The sequence below is a fragment of the Cryptomeria japonica genome, chromosome 10 (assembly GCF_030272615.1).
Source record: "Cryptomeria japonica chromosome 10, Sugi_1.0, whole genome shotgun sequence".
Taxonomy (NCBI): domain Eukaryota; kingdom Viridiplantae; phylum Streptophyta; class Pinopsida; order Cupressales; family Cupressaceae; genus Cryptomeria; species Cryptomeria japonica.
This window is the reverse complement of record NC_081414.1, coordinates 99,883,890-99,906,950: the sequence shown is the minus strand read 5'-3', so window position 1 is coordinate 99,906,950 and position 23,061 is coordinate 99,883,890. Positions and strand designations below refer to the sequence as shown.

Below are 23,061 nucleotides of genomic sequence, written 5' to 3'. Positions count from 1 at the left end.
TAACTTCTAACATTTGATAAGGAATATGGAGGATGACGAGGAACAACATTTAGACAACTTAAGAAAGACCCATTTGATATTTTATTATATCGAGTCTCAACATGTTCTATTTGGGCTACAACTATAATACTATATGCATTTTATTGTTCGACACTACAAATTTTTCCCACCCATCCGTTATCATATATTTGAGGATAAGATTGCCCTTTGCAAATAGTAGGGCCCACAAGAATCAATCGAGGGAATGGCTAGGAATGGTTGGGATAAGTAGTTTGAAGGGAATTATAGTTCAACCCTGTGGAAATTACAAACTTGTTATAGGTATCCTATTTTGGTTGCATCTACAACAATGCTTCATGCATTTTGTGAGCAATAGGTATCACCTAGGTTCAAGCATTTTCACCTATAGTAGATGCTAGAAGTATTCCATTTCAATCACATATGTGCCAATACTTCGCATATTTTGAACCTCTAGACATCAACTCTAACATGTGCTATAGGTGCTTTATTGTGGCTACATAACCATTCACTCCTTGCACACCCAACCCCCAAATTACTAACTTAAAAAAAAAATTAAAAAAAAAAACTAAAAGCTCATTAATAAATTACACATGGACCAATAGCCACTCATTTTTTTAGCTTTTTTGGACCATAATTGGCCCACTTGTGCTCTTTTATTGGTACCCATAGCACACAACTACTAGGGCATTTGTGCGTAAGTATTTATGATTTTAAGTGTACAGTAATTGGGGCATTTTTAAACAAGTTTTGGGCGACACTTTGAAAAGTGTACTTTTAGACCCTTGCACGTATAATGGATTTCACAGCGTGTATCGTTAATAAATTACACAAACTAATAGCTGCTCATTTTTTAGCTTTTTGGACCACAAAAGGCCCATTTGCGCACTTTTATTGGTACCCATAGCACACGACTACTAGGGCATTTGTGCATAAGTATTGTTGATTTTAAGTGCACGATTATTGGGGCATCTTTAAACAGGTTTCGCGTGACACTGAAAAGTGTACTTTTTTGACCCTTGTGCATATAATGGATCCCACAGCCTACATCGTTACTACCCAGAAGTCAAAACAATAGCTATAAGTAGTTTTAAAAAATTGCCAAAATCCTATGTACCATTTAGAAATTGTGGGTGCACAAAATTAGCTATAACGGCTACTGGTACACTTCCCCTAGTGTTGCCAACATTGTGCATGTGTGCATGCATACACGTACATGCGCACACACAAGTTATACCAACCCTATTGTAACTTTTCATTAGTATGGGAATTTAAAGATTGATTCTACGTGATTATGATTTGGACAGATATTAGGCAAGTTGTGGACATAGATTCAAATTATAATAATAATTGTTTATGATTTAAATATGTAAATAATATGTGAATTTGTATGAGTAGTGATTTACAGAGGTGAATATGGGTATTGCACATATAATGGAATTTGTGATGTAAAATGTTGCACACTCTGAAGTAACTGAAAGGGAATTGCCACCAAACTAATAATAATCATTGAAATGCCCATAAAAGGTCATTGATGAATGTGCTACTAACTTCAAATTTGCAATGGGTTTCTCTTGACAGAATTCTAACCCATCATAACATGATCTTTTAAGCCGTTCCTCACACAGAAAGAAACTATAAGACGTATGGCCCTTGTCAATGGGCATTGAATTACAAAAATTAATGCTCTCTCTCACTTGAAAATTTTAAGACAATTACCAAAAATTTCTTGTACAACTATCTTCAATGTCAAATGATCTTATATCAGGGGACAAAAGATGGCAACTTTTAAGAAAGCAATCCCAAAATGTTACAAGCAGACGACTAAGGCAGGTATCGGTACCAGTATAAAATGATTCAATAGATTGGTATGAATATTTAGGCCAAATCGGGCATCGCTCTTCTTAGAAACCCAAGGACTTTTGATTCTTCAGGTGCACCATCATCAAATGCAACATAATTCTTTTCTCTGTCGTAAATGTGACACGTTGTCATGATTGTCTTCATTAAACGCCAGTTCCACTTGGCCTCATTAAGATACTGTGACAATAATGAAATCAATCAGTGTTTGCGCCTGTCACTAACCTTAGAAGATGTTCATATGAATTTAAATTTAAATGCTTTGAATTGAAAACATGGCTGACTGCACAGATACCTTGCCCCAATCCTTCCGGAGAGAATCGTGAGCTAACCTCAAGTTGTAACTTGGAATCTTTTGTGATACATGATGAGGAATATGCACATTGATGTCATGACACAAAATTTCAATCCTGCAAATCAAAACATTAAGTTATGAGTAGACTGATCGATCTGTCATGCTTCGTTTTCACAATATTTGACACACGGGAATTAAAATGCTTATGGTAAAAAATTAATTAGGACTAGTGTAAATTATTTGCGGATTAAATGCAAATAAAACAAAAGCAATTGAGTAATAAGCTAATAACACAGTCATCTGCATCCCTAAAATATGCTTTCTAAGCCAAGGCATAACATGGCCTTTCTGATCAAACGGTAAGTTATAATATAGTATTAATAAAATCAATAAATAATGTTATAATATAATAATAAAATTATAAAAAATACTAATAAATAATAAAAATTAATATATATTGTTAATTTTTTAAAATTATAAGTTATAACTATAAAAAAACTCGTAAATAATAAAAAATAAAGGAGTGGAGGGCTAAATATGCTGCCCAAATATTTTCAAGGGCATTCTATGTAGTTTTGTTGGCAATTAATTATTAATTATAAAAGAAAACAGCATTTTCCCATGCCTTTTGTATCAATAATTGTTCTAGTTGTGAGGTTGGTTTTCTAAGTCAATTTTATGATCAAAACCAGTAATGTGTAATTCTACTGAATGCATAAGGTATTGTAACCAGCCAGCAAAGTGTTTCTTAAGATTTATAAAGCAGAATTGTGGAATCACCTCTAAACTTACCTAGGATAAAGACCAGTTTTAGCAGTTTTAATCTCTAGCGTTTGATCCAAGTGTAAAGATTGTATGATCAGATTATATTTATCATTTTCAAACCCTTGTGACGCAGGGGCATCAAGAGCCTCGTAAGCATGCATTATGTCACTTTTTGGTTTAGGTTCTTTGAGTGTTTTTTGAGAGTCAAATAAGGTCCTTTAAGACCATTTGGGATCATTCTGATTCATTTTGGAAAGTTTGGAGTCAAATTGTTAAAAATTGTCAATATGGCAACAAAAGTTGTCAATATTGTTGTAATTGTTCAAATGTGGTTAAATGGCAGTTGGAGAAGTTATGGAATGATGAAAAATGTATAAATATGTCCTCCAACTCGAATTACAAGGTTGGAGAAGGAATGAATGGAAAAAGACTTCTTTTGCACATTTTTACCTGGTATTTGTGTGTGTAAAAGTCAGATTTTTCAATTGGTACAGCCTTTTACGGACTGGTATGGGTCTGAAACTTATATGGATAGAAATATAATTTAATTTTAGATGTTCTTCATTCTTACCAGTCCTAAAGAAAAGGTTGTTTGTTTGGTCTAATAAGCCAATCTTCCTAGGAGCCCTGTTCAGAAACTAGGGTTTCCAGTTTTTGAAAAAACTCCATAACTTTTGTTTCCACCATTGGTTGGATCTTGATGGAAACTTGAGGAAAAGTCTGTATCTAGGTTAGAATCAATCTCACCTAAGCGATTGGCTTGTTTTAATAGAATGAAGCAAGAAGATTTTGCACTACAAGTTCATATGGATACTAAGATCAACAATAATCACAATTAACACAATAACCGATCATTATGACATAAGCATTGAGGAGATCCTTCACCCTGGACGCGTTGTAGATATCGCTTTCTCGCCATACTCTACATCGTGTAAATGGGAAATCTCTTAATTAAATTATGGAGCTTCTACTGCACCTTGTAATCTACTATATCAATCTAAGGAACACTCCCTATTAGATTCCACAACAGATTAATTCGTATGAAATAGATAATTTGCTTATGATCTAGCTCTTACGTATATAGCAGAGATTAATTCTTTTATTGAATTGGAGTATATTTCAAACCCTCAAAAGTGCGAGTATTTATCAGAGATTGTGTGATTAGTTAGCTAAACTGTACAAAATTGTGCTAATAAGGTGTTTGGGACAAAAGTTTTTTCAAGATTACTCTTTCAACAGTTTCTAAATTTTAGGCAGTCTGCTTTTTCATGCTTCCAAAATCAAAATCCTTCTGGGATTTTCAAATACCAACCAACAAATTAATGACTGTTATTTTTTTTGTGAAAGTTATTAATGACTGTTCTTTGCATTTCACAGTGGGATAGTCTTAAAAACCTAGTTTCATGAGGGTTTGTTAAATAAATGTTTTATTTTGGATGTTCTTAAGTTAAAACTTGTTTGAATATACTCCTAATGTGTTGTAGCAGACGTGTGATGCCTGCCCTTGGATGGGTTGAAACGAGATCAATAAAAAATGCTCTTCATGGGTCTAAAGAGAAGTTTGTCATTTGAAAGTCTTACAACAATGTACTGTATTGGTATGATTTGAAGGGTGTTCATTGTCATTTCATCAAAATGCATTGCAAAAGGGTTGAAAAGTCCAAGACCTCATGCTTGTGTTTGGTGAATGCTCATCAAGTTCATTAAGAAGAACTAGTCATGGTCCTAGATTGAGGCTATGCTTGTAATGAGTCAAGATTGGTTGTGAATTTTTTTTTGTTCTTTGCATCACCTTGGAAATCTTAATAGATTGTGGGGTTAAGTGTTGCAGTGAGGAAAAGGTTTCCATTCAACCCTATAATTCTTGCGTTAGATTCTTATTGCGATTTCATATATGATAGATACGCAATTAGTAGCTTATGGCATCTCCGACTTAGCATGGTAATGAGTTCAATGCATTTTCTCAGTGGAATTCTTTTGGAAAACTACTCAGATTTGTAAGATGGAGATGACTGAGAACACAGTCATTCAGATTTTCTAAATTTTTTTTATTTTCCCTATTTTTTAATAGCCAAGAACAGTCATTCAGATTTTCTAAAAATTTTCGATTTTCCCTATTTTTTTAATAGCTGTCCTCTACCGTCCCCTAAAAAATGGTTCCCTCCCTATCCCCAAAACATGTCCCGCCATCCCCGCTCTACCACATCCCCGAAACACAGGGTAACATAGAATTTTTTGGCTCTTCAAATGTTTTTTGACTACTTTGGGGGCTGCATCCATCCTTTGCATTTGTTAGACTTCCTCATTTTGGGGGAAACATACCCAGAAATAGGACACAGGTACATCCCAGAACTTCGAAGCACCCAACAATTGTATTGCTTCAGTTGCAATGAATAGAATCAAACAAGTCTAATTATTTAGAATGTATAATATTAGGATAAATCGTCAAAAAAAATAAAAAAACATTGTTTAAGAATTGGCAAAGATATTCACAAGTTACGATTTCAATAAATTATTGATCATGTTTTGAATGACTGGCTTAAATCTATCTAACCATACTTTGTAAGATTGTATTCGAGTTTGTAATTCGAGCAACCATCTTTTGATCTTATTATCTCTCTTTCTATATAGCACTCTTACCCACCCACTACATGCATGGTGTACACACCATTGAGGAACACTCAAATAAGCACACATATTAAAAAAGAAAGAAAAAGCTTTAATTACCAACTAGGATAGTCACAATGAACTGTTCCACCCAGCTGAGCCTGGACCAAATTCCAATCATCTGAAGCTTTATAAGGTATGTGGGGTGCTGTGTGATGAACCATTGTAAAAGTACTCATCTGCACATATCATGGTAGAGAATATAACCATGGAAAATAATTAATTATAATTATCATAGATTTACCTACTTTGGCAGGCAGAAAACTTACTGGAAGAAAACAAAATGATGAAAAGTGTAAGATTCTATGGATGGAAATGATGCACGTATTCCTCGTGTATCAAATATAAAGTATTTCAATGTCCACAATCAATAAATTCTACAAAAAAGCATACAGTTTCGTCAACAAACAAGCTAAGCTTAAGAAGAGGTCCTTACCCAGAAGTGATAACCAAGCCATGGCATCAACCAGAAGTTGATCCAACCTATAACACCCAATTTGTATATTATCAATGGCCATCCAATCGCCATGAATGCAAATACACATGCCAAACTTATTTTCACTCTACTTTGTTCAGTTGGCCTAAACTTCTTCAAATCAAAATGCCATTGCAACCTATAAAAGAGTCAATTAGTAACGGAAACTAAACAAATAAATTATTATATATATGTGCATTAGATGTTTGCCAGCATAATAGGTCCACCCATGTACCCAACAGGTGCTCACTCTTACTTGTGCAGTAAGCACCCAAATATGCATCTACAAATTATATAATGCTAAATCGATTCTTAGAAATTAAAAATGCTTTATTGTAAAACAATATGATATACCAATGAGCAATTGACATCCAAGGACGGACTGGACCTAAGGCAACCGTCAATGCCATCTCCAAAACCTTATTTCCTTCATACTCCTCCCTCAGAGCAGGATGCCAGGCAGTATCTTCATGCAGCCTATAAACAGATAGCATTAATTAGATTGAATTACGAAAACATGCCCAAGTAAGGACAATAAACAAAGTACAAAGACTCAATACTGTAGAAAGGCATATACATATTTAAAAGCATAACAGTAAAATCCCACCAAATTGAAAAAAAAAAATCTAGTTTTGTCATTTTTAATGCACTACAAGAGTCACAACCAGTAACTACACAGGAAATCAATGGAATTTAAAGAATTCAGAGACACAGAATTTCCTAGTTGAATGGCTTGGATGGACAAGAACCCATACCCTTAATTGATTGGCAATTCGACGATGATATGAATCCAGATAGTCAAGAATGAATAATTATCTTAATACCTTAGAGCTAAGTTGCTGAATCGTGGGATTTTTTGGGTGATTCCGGGTACGAAACATACCGGAATCAGATTCTGAAACGAATCTCCTGTGGATGTGTCCAGGGTTCAATATTTTTAGATGCCAAAATGTTTCCAAAATCTTTGGTGCTTCTCGTTTGATCTTTTTGATATTCTTAGGACCTACAGTGCTGATTAGTGAACTCAGAGCTTATCTATCATGAGATTCTAGTTTGATATTTTTGATATTGAAAACTGAATTTTATATATATATCAAGGTTACCAGGAGACGAGGGTAATCGGAGACGCTGGAGACTGGTACTAGTACTGGTACGGCTAATTTTCAAAAATAGGAGACGGGGGTACTTCGAGATGCCAATTTTTTTAATATAATTTAATAATTTCTAGAAAATATAATTACATAGAACTTTGAAAACAAGAATGGTAAAGTTTAACGTTAAATTGAAAATTGTACAAAAATTGAAATTAAAATTGATTATAATACTGGTACTATAGCCAATCTAAGTGGCTTGTGCATCGGGAAGTTTCCGGAGACGTTTCCAGTACAAGAGATGCATCTCCATCTCCGGTACGTGTCTCAAGGGGTAGGAGACGGGTCTCTTGGTAACGTGTGTATATATATATATATATATATATGAACATATCGAAAACGTACACAAACCCCACAAAAGTTTCTGCCGTACCAGCATTTTGTACCTGTTCCCATTCTCATACCCAATACTTAGCCTTAAAGTTTTAAAAGCAATTTGTCAAACCATGTATCTCAAGTTTGATTGTCTAACTTCATTCCTTATGATCAAGTCTATAATGCTCCTTTATCAACTTGACTCTTACTAAAGAATACCAAACAGCACCTAAAAAGACATTTACCATGACAACCTGAAGCAGTTGAAGCCAAGCAACATAAGCATACAATGGATAATAGATATTATTTATGGTATTCCAACAAAAATCAAGGTCAATGAAAAAACCCTCATGCTCATTACTCAATGCTGTTTCAGCACAAACAAAACTTACAAACAATAGAAAGGAGGAAAGCATGTAATATTTGAGCACAGAAAATCAATATAAAGAAGGAAAGCATGTATTACTTTGGAAATGAATGGAAACCCTTCCAAAATAAAGAAAAGACATATAGCTTAGAGTTTTAAATAGTTTGGAAGCAAAGATGTCCTACTGACATGTTTGTCTTGGCATGATGTTTATCATGCTTGATGCGCCATGGTTCATATGGATATATTAGTGGCAAAAAAGCCAATGTTCCCACAATATCCTCCACCAGTTTGTTCTTTGAAAAGGATTTGTGAGCACAATCATGACCTATCACAAAGAACTACAAACAAAAACTAACAAAATCAACAAAAACAGTAAAGCTAACGTAGTGAAAATATTCTAGTACAAACACCATATTCTTTAAAATTATACAGAAACTAACCCCAGTAACAGCAGTTCCAGTCCATGCCCAAGCCAAAGGAAGGAGGTACCAAGGTGCTTTAGATATCAGATAAAGCCCCAAAGCATAAGCTGCAACAGATATTCCCACACTTTTCCATGCCTTTGTATCATCGATCTCAAAGACCTTACAGAGAAAAGAAAAACAATGATTAAGATCTAGCTGCACTCCTCCCATGCATATAGATTTGTCTTAGCTGTCTTAGCTTTTAAGTAAAGAACAAATGTTAAGGCCGTTTAACCACCTCTTGTGGCAGAGTATCAATAACATTCTTCAGAGTTATATCACTTGGAACAGGTTCCCCTATCTGGGTAAAACCATATTCTTCACAAAGGTGGTTCCTTTCCTCAAGGTCGTCAAGAGGTGAAGGTGCAAGAGGCAAGGTCACAAAGGGAGTCTTCTGCTTTTTATCATGTCCCCTGCCGTGCTGTGTTGCCATTCCCTGTGCAATTACACAATCATGCTGTCAGCAGTTCTGCAAAAAAAAATTCAAATTAATATTTTAAATTGACAACATTCATACCTGACCATGAACTAGAAGCCTAAGCTTGGCACCTGCAAAGAAACCTGAAACCATCCAGTCATGTCATCAACAGGTGATTCTATAATAATCTACAAGTTTTGGTATCTCTATGAATATAAATTAAATTTTTCACATTTTAATCTCAAACGCAAAAGTTTTGGCAGATAAAAGTAATATTAGCAAAATACTTGAGATCAACCATTTCTTATTTTTTTATATCAAAAAAATTGCAATAGCTATTTTTATTATGTCATTGTTTTAGTAAAAATCTAAAGCTTGGATAAAAACCATACTCCTGGATATGTTTCAGACCTCACAGGATATAAGGAGGTAGTTTGGAAACATCTTATTATATTTGCTAGGTTTAATGGTAAACAAAATTGCGTCCAATTTTGAATAGCATTCAAAGTTCTAATGCTTGCACTCATTATCCCGAACAACTTAGACATTGTTTGAAATGGTATGTTATATATTCTCACTTGGTATACCAAGGAGAATGGACAAAATGCCAAATGAAAAGCATCTTAAGATTGGTAAAAAAACGAGACATCTCCTCCATCACTACCTGGGCAAGCGTATCCCCGTATCCGATACAACCTGGATACACATTTGATACCGTACCCACACATGCCCAAAAAACCTTGATTTTTCAACCATGCCAAATACCATGTGATTTGATTTTTTTAAATTTGATGTACAAATCTTCCTAAATTTAATTTAAAATCACTTCATTCATGCAATTTTAAAGAAAAAAATTGGTAAAACAAAACCTACACCAAATGAGAAATACAAATGAAATGCCATTTTTTGTTTTGTTTAAATCTTCCAATGCAACTCTACTATTTTTGCATATAGTAAATTGTAAATTATGTAGCAATTATGTGTCTATATTGCTTTTAAAGTAATTAAAATCTCCTCTAATAACTTAAAAAATTGTGTTAAATATATGTGTATGGGTTATTTATGACTGCCGTATCCAGCCATATCCATATTGGAGATCTTAAAAAATGGTCGTATCCGTATCCAATACCATATCCATATTTGTATCCGTATCCGTGTCTATGCAACTTTGCATTTAATATCATAGAAAGATGCATATTCCATGTGTTTTATCCATGATACTCATAAGGCATGATACGATTAGTGGGAATGCATAGATAAACATCAGACATATGAAATAAAAAACTATCTATAGTTTGATGTTGGACAATGCATATTAAAAACATGTACACTTTGATACTCTTAAGTCATAATCTGTAAGGTCCAAAGGTTGTAGGCATAGTACATCCTATATTTAATTATCAGCATTTTAAAATATGACTGCAAAGTAAAAGACTGAACTGCCAAGTACAGCATCAACTACTGAATATCAGATTTGAGGGTTGCTCACAAGTTCATAGCTCAGCAAGTGCCATATGATCACTAACAAATATAGTCTGCAATTACTTGCCAATAATTTATATTCAATATACTTGTGAGTGTGTGGAGAACAATAATATTATAATAATTAAGATTGCATATATTGCAGTTAAAACTTAAAACAGTTCAACAGCTAGCTTTGATCTATGTTAATAGGTAGCTCTAGGGTACCCATGTCATATCCATATCTACATATCCAATACGCATCTGGCTGTGGGGTAGCATTACATATTATGTCACAAAATTTGTGTTCAAGTTTGTCGAAGAAAAAGTTCAAAATTAAATTCATAATTAATGAAATTCCAAAAAAAATGTGATTAATTTCAAATAATATAAATCTTTAAATTTTAAAATTCGAATACATTAATTAAATTTAAAATGAAAATTTTAGAGGTTTATAAAATTATAATTATTAATAATAATCTATATAATAAATATATTTCTATAATTAGCCCGAACAGGTAGCGGAGTTGGCTTGGGCCGTGGGTTTGCTCCCCATTGGTCTCGGGTTCAACTCCGAGGCCAGGGATCACCCGATGCACCTGGTTTGTGGGCTGCTTGGTGTTGTGACCTAATCGCACATCACCCCATTCCAAATGGGGACCCCCTACCTTTTAGGTCCTCTTGGTCTTTTGGCTTTTGGTTTGTTGGGTCTTTTCACGGTAGTCTTCTCAGTCTCCTCGTTTTGCAAGTGTTTGGGGGTCAATTTGATCTAGTTTGCAAGTCATTTGAGTGAATTTGGCCGAGTCTGGAACCTGTTTTGTCCATTTTTGAGTTTTGCCCTTCAAACTTGGATTTGAGGCCTTTCCTTTAGGGTTTTGGAAAAACTGAGCATTGTATTGGAATCGGGACCCTTGAAGGAACTTACACGTGAAATTTGAGTGAATTCTGAGCAAATTTCTATTTTTAGAAAGTTCTTATTTTTTAGGGATTTCACTACCTCCCGAATTGGTCTAATTTTGCCGAAAATCAAACTTACTATTTTTCGCAATATCTATTTTCAGTGTCATCTAGTCCTATTTTGCCCTAATCCTAACATTTCAAAGTACTTACTATTTATAGTAAGTCTATTCCTGGGAGGTTCATCAACAGGTAGAGATCTTGGCACTAAAGACTGAACATTTCTAAATCCGGAAAATTTGAAAAAGCAGGCTAATTCATCAAGAAATGGCTATGTATGGATGCCCATTCTAGAAGTGGAAAGCATTGAAGATCTTCTAAGTTTGGCAAAGAAATCCGCTTCAATTCCAGATATGGGATCTTGATCTGAAAGAGGGCAAAAATGGCTAAGTTTGAATGAAAAACCAAGCAAGAATTCCTAAGGCAGAGAAATGCATCCAAAGATAAATGGGCGCCAAAATGAGGCCATGGAGGAATTTTCCTCCATGGCAAATTTTCCAGCACAAGGTAGTTTTGGCGCTCAAGAGAGAGCATGGGCACTAAAGAGGGGTGGTGGAGGAATTTTCCTCCACCCCCATTTTTCCTTCACATTGCCAAAATAGTGCCCAAGGTCAAGTATGGGTATTGGAGAAGGGATATCAAGGAAAGGCCAAAAAATCTAAAATTCCTCCATGTAGTGGAAATGGCGCCCAAGAAGAATGGAGAGCGCTAGATGAGAGGCATCAAGGAAAAGTAGTCAAGAGTCAAATTTCCTTCATTAGGGTGTTTTAGCACCCAAGTCAGGTCTGGGGCGCCAAATGGAGAGGGTCATGGAAAAGGTGAGCCGGGGTCAAAAATCCTCCACCATGTCTAAAATCCGCCTAGTCAAGTCTATGGGCGCCAAAACCAAGGTGCTAAGGAAAGTTAACAAAAGAAAAAAATTCCTCCATGAGGCCAAATTTCCGCCCAAGTGCATGGGTGCCAAAACCAACAAAGCAAGGAAAAAGCTAACAAAGGAAGAATTCCTCCATGGGGATGATTTAGCACCCAAAAGGAAGGAAGAGTGCTCAAGTGAGGGCATGGAGGAATTTTCCTCTACACCAATTTTTCCATCATCATGCCTAAATAGCGCCCAAGATGGTTGTAGGGTGCCAAATGGAAGGTAGCAAGGAAAAGCAGACAAGGATGAAATTCTTCCATGATGGTGTTTTGGCGCCCAAAGCAAGTATGGAGCACTAGGTGAAGGGGGGCATGGAAAAAGCCAAGGAAAGAAGGATTCCTCCACACTAGTGATTTGGCGACCAAGGACAAGGATGGGCGCTAATCCCAAGGTGCCAAGGCAAAGGTCAAACAGGTCAAATTCCTCTTCAAGGTGAATTCCACCCCCAAAGTTTAAAGAGCAAATTCCAAGGCAAGGAAAATGGAAGTCAAGGATAGATCAAAAAGGAAAATTCCCCTCGGAAAAATTATTTGAAAAATCCATTTTTGAGCATCAAAATTCATCCAAATTTCAATTTTTTTCAGATTTGGCTAAGTGAGAGAATTTTCTCTCCTGGACCCTGGAACCCTAATTTGAAAAAATTCCTACAAAAATAGGAAATGTGCGAAATTGATAAAAAATCTTCTCCAAGGCAAGGAAAATTCAAAACTTCAAGAAAATTCTTCCTAGATGAAGTTTTCTCTCTCCAATGGTTTCTTGCCAAGTGGACAAATAATCAAAATCCTAAGTAAATCCTTCGAATATCCCTCCAAAATTCAAAAGGATCAGTTGGCAACATGCAAAGAAGATATTCTGTATTAATGAAGCACAACCAGGAAAATTGTAAATGGCGGTTGAGTAAACTTAACTTCGATCATCGGGTGGACATTGTTCTATGATGGTGTTCATTGGTGGTATGAAAAACTCTTGCACGACCTTTGAAGATTGCACCGTTTTTGTGTACTTGTTCGAAGATTGGTGAAGCAAAGTGCAGTTTGGTTTCACCCAAGCAATCATTGTCTCTTTGTTCTTACAGTTAGCATAGTTTTCCTAAACCCTTCCCATTTACTTTTTGCATATTTTAAATCCAAAAATCCTAAAAAAGAGCTCTTCATTGTTAAATCATTTGTTGTTGAATTCCTTGAAAGTTGCAAAATTGTTTAATCTTCTTCATGTGTGCGTAAGTCTCCTTGGATTACCAACATATCACATCAACCGAGTCACGTCCATTGCAAATAGGAACCTTGGAGTCAATTGTTTGAACTTATAGCAATCTTAGCATACAATCGTACTTTGATCAAGAGAGAGTAAAGAGACCGTTGGAAAACTTTATTCTGTGTTAGACGCTGTCATAAAAAACACGTCAACACTTGGTACATCTACAGGGACTAGTCTCGCCTCAGCTTGCCCCAAAAATGGGTGTTGGGCTGGGTCGCGGGGATACCCTAGGTGAACAAAAAAATATATATACTTCTATAATTATAAAATATTAATAAATTAATTAAAATTCCCCCATTCAAGGGGTAGAGGTAAAAAATTAACATGCACAAGAAAAAGGAAGATAGTTTATGTGCTGGATAGTTGTAATGTGGATTCGGAGTTTGACATTCCTAGGTGTGTGTTTTACAAGAAGAGGTCACCTATGGTTTGGAAGGATGTTGAGCAAACATAGTGAAAACAAGGGTAAGGGTATTAAAAATGGTGGTGTTATGTCTGCTCATCATCTCAGAAGAATTTTTCATAATGAGAATGAGGAAGCATTGGGGTTCCTGACAAGGGTTTGAAATTTACAAACAAGCCATAATTGGCTATAAGAGGGGACTTTTTCACCAAAATAGCCAACTGTGTCCTTGATATGGAATTAAGGGTTAGTTTGCTAAAGATATTCTTACTTGACCAGTTCAGTAACACTGAGGTAGCAAAGATGGCAAAGGAGCCAAGAGGCACCAAGCAGAAAAGAGGAAGTAGGGCTAGTCCATGGAGAATTGGTTAACTTGATTGATGTCAAAATGTAAAGACAAAAGGAAATATAAGAGCTCTAGCGAGCTGGGAGTATTGTGGGTTATTTGTCATGATACGGAGAGGTATTCACAACACTCAAAGTCACTCATAGGAATGGAAGTGCAAAGGTTGAAAGCAACTTATCTCTCCCAATCTTCTGTGGGAGCTTTATGCATCGTGCGAGGTGTCAAAGATCTGTGTTTTAGTTTGTCTTTCCTGCTCTCTCTGGGGCTTATGTAATGCCATTCTCATGGGAGAGATGCCTAGTCCAATGATGTGGCCTGAAGAATATGTTGTTGATCATGAAAATATAACCATTGGCAAAGATATGTGGGGGTTTATTTGAAGATGATGCTGTCCTCATGCAAACCATTAATAGCAACTTCAAAATCAGACAAAGGAACAAAAGAAGGTAAGGAATCGAACAAGAAGACATCTTCTTGTTCACTATTTGTATCATCAACATGTACATGCGTTGTACATACACATCTTCCTCACTGTCCACACGCTGCTGCAACAAATAACAGTCATACTCTTCATTCAGATACTGCACGTCATCATTGATTTCTTCATTGCAATCACCTATGGATGACTGATCCAACTGGAGGTAGGTGCACACACTATCATCTCCATCTGTGCTGTTGTCATACAGTGCACCGAAACCTTCATCTACCTGCCTACAATAACAATCTTCACTTGATATTATACTTCTACTAGATACCACCTCCATACAATCATTTCATCACCAGCAACTTCTATTCTTGGCGATAAAGATTTTGCAATCATAGCCCTTTTCAGACCATCAATGAAATCAAGGCACCTATATGCCTACTTCATATTCACCAAATTCAATTCTTCTCTTCCCATATTGAACAGGAACCGAGAGTAACATCATAGGCTCCAAGAAACATATCAATACAGGCAAGTGTGTTAGGTCGGATATCATTTGAGATCTTGTAAAGAGCAACGGCAAACCTGTGACCAAAATCCATGCCAGACTCTCCCTCTTGCCATCCGATGTTTTCTAATTCTTCAACAAGAGCAGCAAGGTCCAAATGCAAAGCATATTCCTCTTCAAATGCAACCACAAGCTGATTCCACGAAGCAAAAAAGTGCTTCAAAAAACCAACATACCAATTCCTCGCCTATCCATCTGGTGACCTAACAGAAAATCTCATCCACATATCTTCTTCATCAAATTGATACTTTTCAATGAAATCTGAAAATACTCCAACATGTGCATCCCCCTCCCAAAGATCATACCCAGAAAACCTTGGCATCAATCCAAAAATCAAAGGTCTCATTGTTTTCCTTTCATAATTGGCCTAGGAAAGGTCAAGTTGCATATAAATGGGATCAAGCGGGACAATAGGGGATGGAGAAGCCTATTTTCTTTAACTGTAGGGTGTCTTTGTAATTGTAGAGCTTTGACTCTTTCTTCACATTCCATTTTGAGTCATTAAGCTCATCTATCCTTAACTTGATTTCAAGTATGGATGCCTTTATGTTTGAATGTGAATTTTTTCTTTGTGCTAGGCTGTATCAACAAGATGGGGAATCATCCTCATAATATTCCTGAACATACCTTTTATCATAGCCCCAAGGGTTTGAAATTTGAATTACATGTTACATTTGTTGATGTGTCCCTAGGGTATATGAGTCCACTCTAGCAAATCATAGCTGGTTACAACTACTTATGCGGGGTAGAAAAGAGAGGCAAAACTAATTATTTGTTTCTTTAAACCATGCTTTGAATTGGAAGAAAATAAGGTACCTTTGTCCAATTGCAGTCACAATTTGTGTTCACGGAACATGAACAGCAGCAGCAAAGACATTGTTCATTGAGAGCAGAGTCGCCACCTCAAGGATGTGAAGGAATCCTTGAAGGATACAAACCTCCAAAACGTAATTTTGAATGTAGGTTGAGCCACCAACAGAGTCTTCAATGTCTTCTCAACCCAACAATGCTTATCATTCGCAGTGCCACTATGTTGGCATAAATTGACGAGCTACCGACTTACCCAAACAAAAGCACACCTACAAACCTCTTCGAATTACCAAGGCTCTCAAAATATTCTTTTACCTTTTATATCCCCAACAACGGTACCATTTTGTTGGTGAATGTTGACGGGCTACCAAATTCAACACAAAACAAAATGCAAACAGTAAACTTATCTATCACCAAGTACTCATATATCCAATCGCCTAAGACACAACAACAGCTAATTCTTCCCCAGCAACAACACCATTCTATTGGGTCCCAGAACCACTGCTCCACTTCGTAGAACCAAATCTCACTCACAAGGCCAAGGTTGTTGTGATGCAAGTGAAATCAACCCATCAACAAACCATGGAGGGTTGAAGGCCAACTCTACGAGTGGATTATATCTCCTACACTTCAAGCTCAGCTTAGACTCAGAAGGGCATTCCCAAGGGTATACCTTAATAGGTATTGGAATCACATAAAATGAACAATAGTAAAATAAGGACAGCCAAACCCAACTTGATGTACTAGTCCCAAACACTGTCACTGAATCAAGAACAATTGGCTATCAAAACCTCTATATAGCTGATAACAATATACAATCATAACCCACATAAAATGAATTCATTTAAGGCTCACTGAAGATGGATCCCTAGTTGTATCACGAGGTTATGAATGTAAAGAAACTAATCCTACTTCTACACTACTAGTTTAACGTGTTGTTTGTTTTGATGTGAGATTGGTGAGGTGGACTAGAGACTGGTGCCTATCTATTGGGCAACAGAGTCACAAATACAAGAAGGAAAACAATGAAAGGAAACATGGGAGAGTTGATTTGGGCACAAATACCATAAAAAATACAAGCATTACATAGAGAGCATATTTAGTGATCCAAACTAAACTGCATAAATCCATATGTAATACACAAATGATTATTAGTATTACAATGCATGTAATATTTTAAAATGTTGTCACATTATTGAGTGTTTATTAAATCCACATCACCAAGTGTGACAAGAGAAAAACTACCCAGCAATGAAGATTTTCCTAGAAAAATACAAACAGCATAGAGACATTCTCTGCACAATACAAATACATACACTCTATCCTTCACATGCCTCACTGATTCACTATCTTTCTGCAACTAGACTTGGCATGGTTGAAACCCTAGACAAATCCTTGCACTTGTGTAGTCTCCAGCCGTCACCAATAAAACCAACCTTCTTTTTTAAATAAACAAAAATGTGCCTTTAAAACTTGCAAGGTGTAACCCTAATTGCTGCACACTGTTTACACTTTACACCTTTCAAAATGCACAGTAGAAGACCAGCCCACCCAAAATGGACACTACAGATGGAAGGAAAAGATCTGCAATTAATTTTGGTTGCCGAGGCTTAGAGGGACAATAGGAACCTGTCAAGGATTCCATACAAACCAGGAACAAAAGGCTTCTAGTGCAATTAATTTTGACTAAGGGCATAGGTGGTGGGGAGGGCAGGGGGAGGGAAAGCACAGCCGAGAGCACACTTTGACTTGATAACCTTTATCCTTGTGGGATTTCACAGAGCAGTTATTAACAAAGGGATCATACTTATAGGCATACAGATTAATGACATACTGGTGCTTGGTAGAAGGAATGACGACCAGGTTAATGACATGGTGGATGCTTTACAAGATGCTCCTGACAGGTTAGAAAGAGAGCAAGTAGAGGCGTAGGAGATGCTAGATCAGATCTTTTCAGATTCATGTGAAGGGAGATGGGAAGGGGCAGCATACAGAATGTACACCACCTCAGACTCTTTATTGGCAGATCACCCTATCCCTGGTTTTAGTTATGAAGTAGTCAACTATTCCTGGGTGGAAAAAGCTTATGGAGGAACAAGTGAATGGCGTGATGGGGCAGGTACAGGAAGCAATTGACCTGATTGATGCTAAAGGAAAAAAAATAAACAGCTATCCAAGACTGTGGAGGCAGCTGTGGTTGCTCATAACGGACCTGATAGAGAGGATCCAGATGAGAATGCTGATGGAAAATTGCATGGAAAGATTGTTGGTTGGTTGGTCCTACTTGACTATGACTTGTTTTGTTTGACCTTTGGTAATATTTATGTACTTGTAAACCCCCGGATCTCATATTAAGCTGCCCCTTGGGAGCTGATACTTCTAGCTGTTAAAATTTGCCTTTCTTTTTTGAATTGCTCTTGAGGGCCTGAAATAGTTAGATGATAAATCTTTTGAACATTTGACAGCTCAGCAGTGATAATAAAACATTTTAGAATTTCAAATTCTAGTATTGATAATTAATCTTTGAACATAAGATCTAAATGATGATCTACATGCATTAGATGTATGAAATGCTGACTTGATTGTCAGTCTGGCTCTGCAACTAAACCAGAAATATGACCAGTTGGCAATTTTGCACATATCTTGTCCTCAAATGATTGATTAGGGTGTTTGCCCACTGTGCTGTTGTGGTTGGGTAATTTTTATTTTCTGTGTGTAGTTGTCCAGACTTTGTAGAGTTGAGAGATGCAATGTTGTCATAATTGCTTGTCTTTCAAATCAACCTCTGATTAAACTTTTCATACTTCATCATTCACAGCCTAAAGGGACTATTCCTTCTCTCTGAAGGTGATTTTTGAAAAAACGTTAAAAGCATATTAATATAACAGAAAAATATAGTCAAGTGGAAACTTGTTAGGTTCTAACTGTCTCATACCAAATAAACTACAGAGCATAGATTGGGGATATGTATGACCATCTATCCCCACAGAAGAAGTGAGAGCATTATTATCTTGGGAGGAAACGCCCTTAGAAAATAGGCCCTTGTCACATAAAGGAGCATTTTAAGGAGGTCGGTCTACTTCATGCTCTAATGTTCCTAGACTGCCTAAAGATATGGATGATGTCAAATTTCAGTATAAAGACAATAACTACAAGACCGCACTTTGTATAACCTTACATCGTTATTATTAAAAATAATAAAAAATTAAAATTTGTTATTTGTCAACATTTTAGATTTCAATAGTATGATTTTAAAGAACGAAAATTGTACAGTAAGTATATTTTGTGATAGTTACATTCTTTTCTTCTAATTGCTCATGGCCATCTTTCAGATTCTCTTGATATTGTTTTACTGTTTTACATTCTTAGGTCCCTATATTGTTGTAACAAGATCAAGGTTAACTCAGGGATTTATCAAATATATATATTGTTGCAAACTTGCAATGATAGTTACCAAATCCAGTTCCAGACAGAGCAAATGAGATACGTTTCTTGTTGTTGTAAACATTGGGGAAGACACAAATTCTGGTGAATGTGGGGAAGAAAAAGGCATTTCCAGTGACCTACCATGTCTTTAGGGCTATCGTGTTGCATGGAGGCTAACACATAACTTGATGATACATAATGGCACATTTATGGCCAGGGGCATAGCAACATTCCTATCTTTTATTTTTGTAAATTTGTGTGGGTGCATGTCTGTGTATAACTTTGAACACCCCATTGGGAAAATTTATCTATAGAATCTACCAAGGTGATTTTACTTGTTCAGAAGATTGTTCTTTGAAAGTTTCAAGGTTATCAGGAGACGGGGTGTACTTGGAGACTCCAGAGACTGGTACTGGTACTGGTATGACTAATTTCCAAAATAGGACATAGGGGTACTTGGAGATGCCAATTTTTTTTAAATATAATTTAATAATTTCCAAAACATATCATGATAGAGAACTTTGAAAACAAGAACAATGGTAAAGTTTAACATTAACTTTAATATTGAACAAAAATTGAAATTAAAATTGCTTATATTGCTGATACCATAGCCAGTCTAAATTGTTTAGTGAAAGTAAGGTAATATAGATGTTGAGCACACTCAATATTGTTGGCTAAATAGTAAAGGCAATTTCTCTTTAGACTATTACAATGATAAGAAATCAGTTCTCTCAAAAAACTCTACACTGTCAATAGATCCGATCACTATAACTTTGCATGGATTTTTGTCTTCCTGCGAAACAGTTTCCTTATTAGTCATTTCCCTACGACTTTGCTTTGCTGCAAGCTTATCTTATTTGTTTGCTTTATTTTTTATGCCTTTTTACTACATTTTGCCCTAAGTTTTCTAGGAGGAGACGTCAATTTTTGGTCGGAAGACTTCAGAGATGGCAGGAGACAGCAGCCAAAAGCATATGCATCAAGAAGTTTCCGGAGACGTCTCCGGTACCAGAGACGCATCTTCGGTACTGGTACGGGTCTCCTGGTAACTATGGAAAGTTTAGTTTTAAAAAAAGTTTTCCAAATATTTTGCATCTTCTTTGCCTAAATATTTCCTCTATTAACTTATGACTGCAATTTTGCTTCTATTGTTACATAGTGGACCACTGGGAAAACAAATATAGCTGTTTGTGCAGAGACGCACATTTCACACCCCATATCAACTCAGGTTTTTGGTGCGTGTCAAAGTGGATAAATGGGGAACGCTTAATATGACAATTTTTATAGATTTGTTATTATTGGCATTTTTCCAAGAGTTATCCATCTTCAGATAAATCTAAACTGCTCCAATTAGTATCCAAATGACTTGAGGTCACAATCACAATACAACATAACTGGAAGGACACAAGGATTGACAAGTACCGTGTTGGATGCCTATCAGTGCATATCAGATCTATGTTAAAGACAGATTTGTGCTAGTATACAACACACACCACCCATGAGTCACACACCAATAATTTAACCGTTGGGAATGCTCCGGTAGATGACTAGTGTACCAGAACGGACTAAATATGGTAACAGAGATACAAATGTGATTTAAAGAGACATACTCTAAACCCTATCTTGCACTATACTAAAAGCCAGAAAAAGGTTTTTGCATTTTTCTCTATTCATGTTGAATTTCCTCAACAACATCTAAACATACACATACAAATGTATTCATCTCTACTGAAATTTTCTAGCACTGCCAACACTGGCATGGAACCGAAGCAACTAAACGGGCTTCCACCAGAGGCCTATGACATAAAATGGTTTTAAAGACCAAAAAAAGCACTTAAAATTTACAAAGAAAAAAGCATACCTGAACGACGTAATGCAGAAAACCTGAGAGCAGCGGCTTGAGTAGAAGTACACCCAATCTGTGGTTTCTGCAAACCAAACATGGAGCTATCTCTCAATACAATAAAATTCAAACCAAAATCCCAAAAACCCTTAGATTGTTTTATAGTATGTTACATGCAGACGATTTGAAAACAAACTGTTCATGAATGTTTACCTTATAATGGAATCCAAAATTGCCATTGGTAGTGACGAGAGAGAAAGACGCCATGCTGTCTTATCTGCTCTGCTCTGCTGGGCTCAGCAGCGCAGATAATAACAGGGGCAGAGATGAAGGCCTTATTAGGCTTAGACTACAATGTGAATCTCAGGTCTAAGATTGGGCAGGCTCCACGTGGCATTTTGCGTGGTCAGAGGATTGCACAGGATCAAATTCTCCGTGCTAGTCTTACCGCGGAATTGTGTGCAGCTATTTTTACAAAAAAATTCTTATTTTCTGCGTGATTAAATGTTTGTGGATACTATTAACAAATTAAGACTCATGATGAATGGGAAACACTTTTTCTGTCATAATCTATTTTCCAATATTGCATGTTTCATGTAGGAGAGGTTGAAGTAATTGATGTGATTGGCCATTACATAGATTGTCTGGTCACCTAATTAAAATCATAATTTTCAAATGGATTTCCTCCTCCTCTTTCAAATCTTTTATCTTAGTATAAAAGTAAAATATAGGTTAATACATATGTATTCAATCAAGCAAAAATTACTTTATTTGGTGAAGATTTTAATTCTTATTTCATGAAAATTTTACATCTTTTTATAGTGAAATACATTAAATTATATATTAATATATAGTTTGTCTGGGATCAAGTTTGTAGGTTTGAGTTTAGCCTATGGTTACAAAATCATATTTTACATTTGAATCTAACCATGTGTGATATAGACATACACATGGTTGCTTACCTAGTTAACATTCATTTGCTATTATATTTTTTGATATTTAGTGTCTTGTAATAATAAAATATCTTGGTAGGGTTGTATGCCTAGAAAACACTTTTTTCTAGATTATCTCATAGAATTGTGCATACAAGATCAAAAATAACAAACAAGAGCATTGTAATGTACAAGGACTTGTTACTCTTTTTAATGCACCTAATTCGAGTGTTTTGCTCTTGATTCATACTTTAATATTCTAGGATGAGAGAAAATGTTTGAAAGATGACAAATCCTAAATGAATGCTAATGAATGCCTTTAAATACTAGCACAACATAAAATTTCACAAAGTCTTAGTCAACTCGAGGTGGAAAAATAAAGGACAATAGTCAGACAGAATTTGAATTTGAATTTTAGAAAAGCAAGGTCAAGTCTTCAACAAGTTTGACCTCGTGACCTAGAAATGAGTCAAATGTTGATGAATAATGGTTGTATTGGGGTGGGTGTACAAAAAAGTGATAAATATAGGGCCTAGGTGAATGTATTACGATCGTGGGGATGTGTGTATAGGGATAGGTGAAGAATGGGGGAATGAACCCAACAGTGTTCAAGATTGTGTCATTTGTCAATATGTACATGTAGCAAGACATGTTTCAAAATGAACATGAGATAATATGAGAAATGGTAAACGTATACAAACTTTACCATTACACAAATTCAATTACTTTAAAATAGAAGTCATTATATCGTAATTTTTGGCAAAGTCATGTCAATACTATTTACTCTTGACTCTAAACCAAGTACAAGTGTGAGTTTGAGTTATCACCAAACAATTATATCGAGATATTTAATAAAAATATTTTATTTTAAGGACTTTGTATTGCATTGACAAATGCAAGGCATGTAATAAATACTT

General features: G+C 35.9%; 1 protein-coding gene across 2 annotated transcripts; it reads right to left on the bottom strand.

Annotated features, from left to right (window-relative positions):
- Positions 1–1,503: 1,503 nt before the first annotated feature.
- LOC131060665 (omega-6 fatty acid desaturase, chloroplastic) lies at positions 1,504–21,667 on the bottom strand. Of its 2 annotated transcripts, none has more exons than XM_057993982.2 (11): positions 21,426–21,667; positions 21,231–21,297; positions 8,898–8,941; positions 8,619–8,816; positions 8,357–8,500; positions 8,103–8,254; positions 6,435–6,557; positions 6,042–6,219; positions 5,666–5,784; positions 2,174–2,288; positions 1,504–2,058 (listed from the first exon to the last, which is right to left on the bottom strand). In XM_057993982.2, exons 1-11 carry the CDS (start codon positions 21,477–21,479, stop codon positions 1,897–1,899), a joined length of 1,356 nt encoding a protein of 451 aa, XP_057849965.1. In that variant the 5' UTR covers positions 21,480–21,667; the 3' UTR covers positions 1,504–1,896. The 2 variants fall into 2 exon arrangements, with proteins under 2 accessions (XP_057849965.1, XP_057849966.1); XM_057993983.2 differs by having other exon boundaries at positions 8,898–8,929.
- Positions 21,668–23,061: the final 1,394 nt, after the last annotated feature.

Bases quoted from the DNA above. Each gene is read 5' to 3' on its own strand.
- LOC131060665 (XM_057993982.2), bottom strand. From the start codon at position 21,479: ATGGCGTCTTTCTCTCTCGTCACTACCAATGGCAATTTTGGATTCCAT. The intron at 8,501-8,618 runs GTGGTTAAACGG...TTTCTCTGTAAG, and splicing joins TTGATACTCTGCCACAAGAG to GTCTTTGAGATCGATGATAC. The intron at 6,558-8,102 runs GTCAGTAGGACA...ATCTGTTTATAG, and splicing joins CATCATGCCAAGACAAACAT to GCTGCATGAAGATACTGCCT.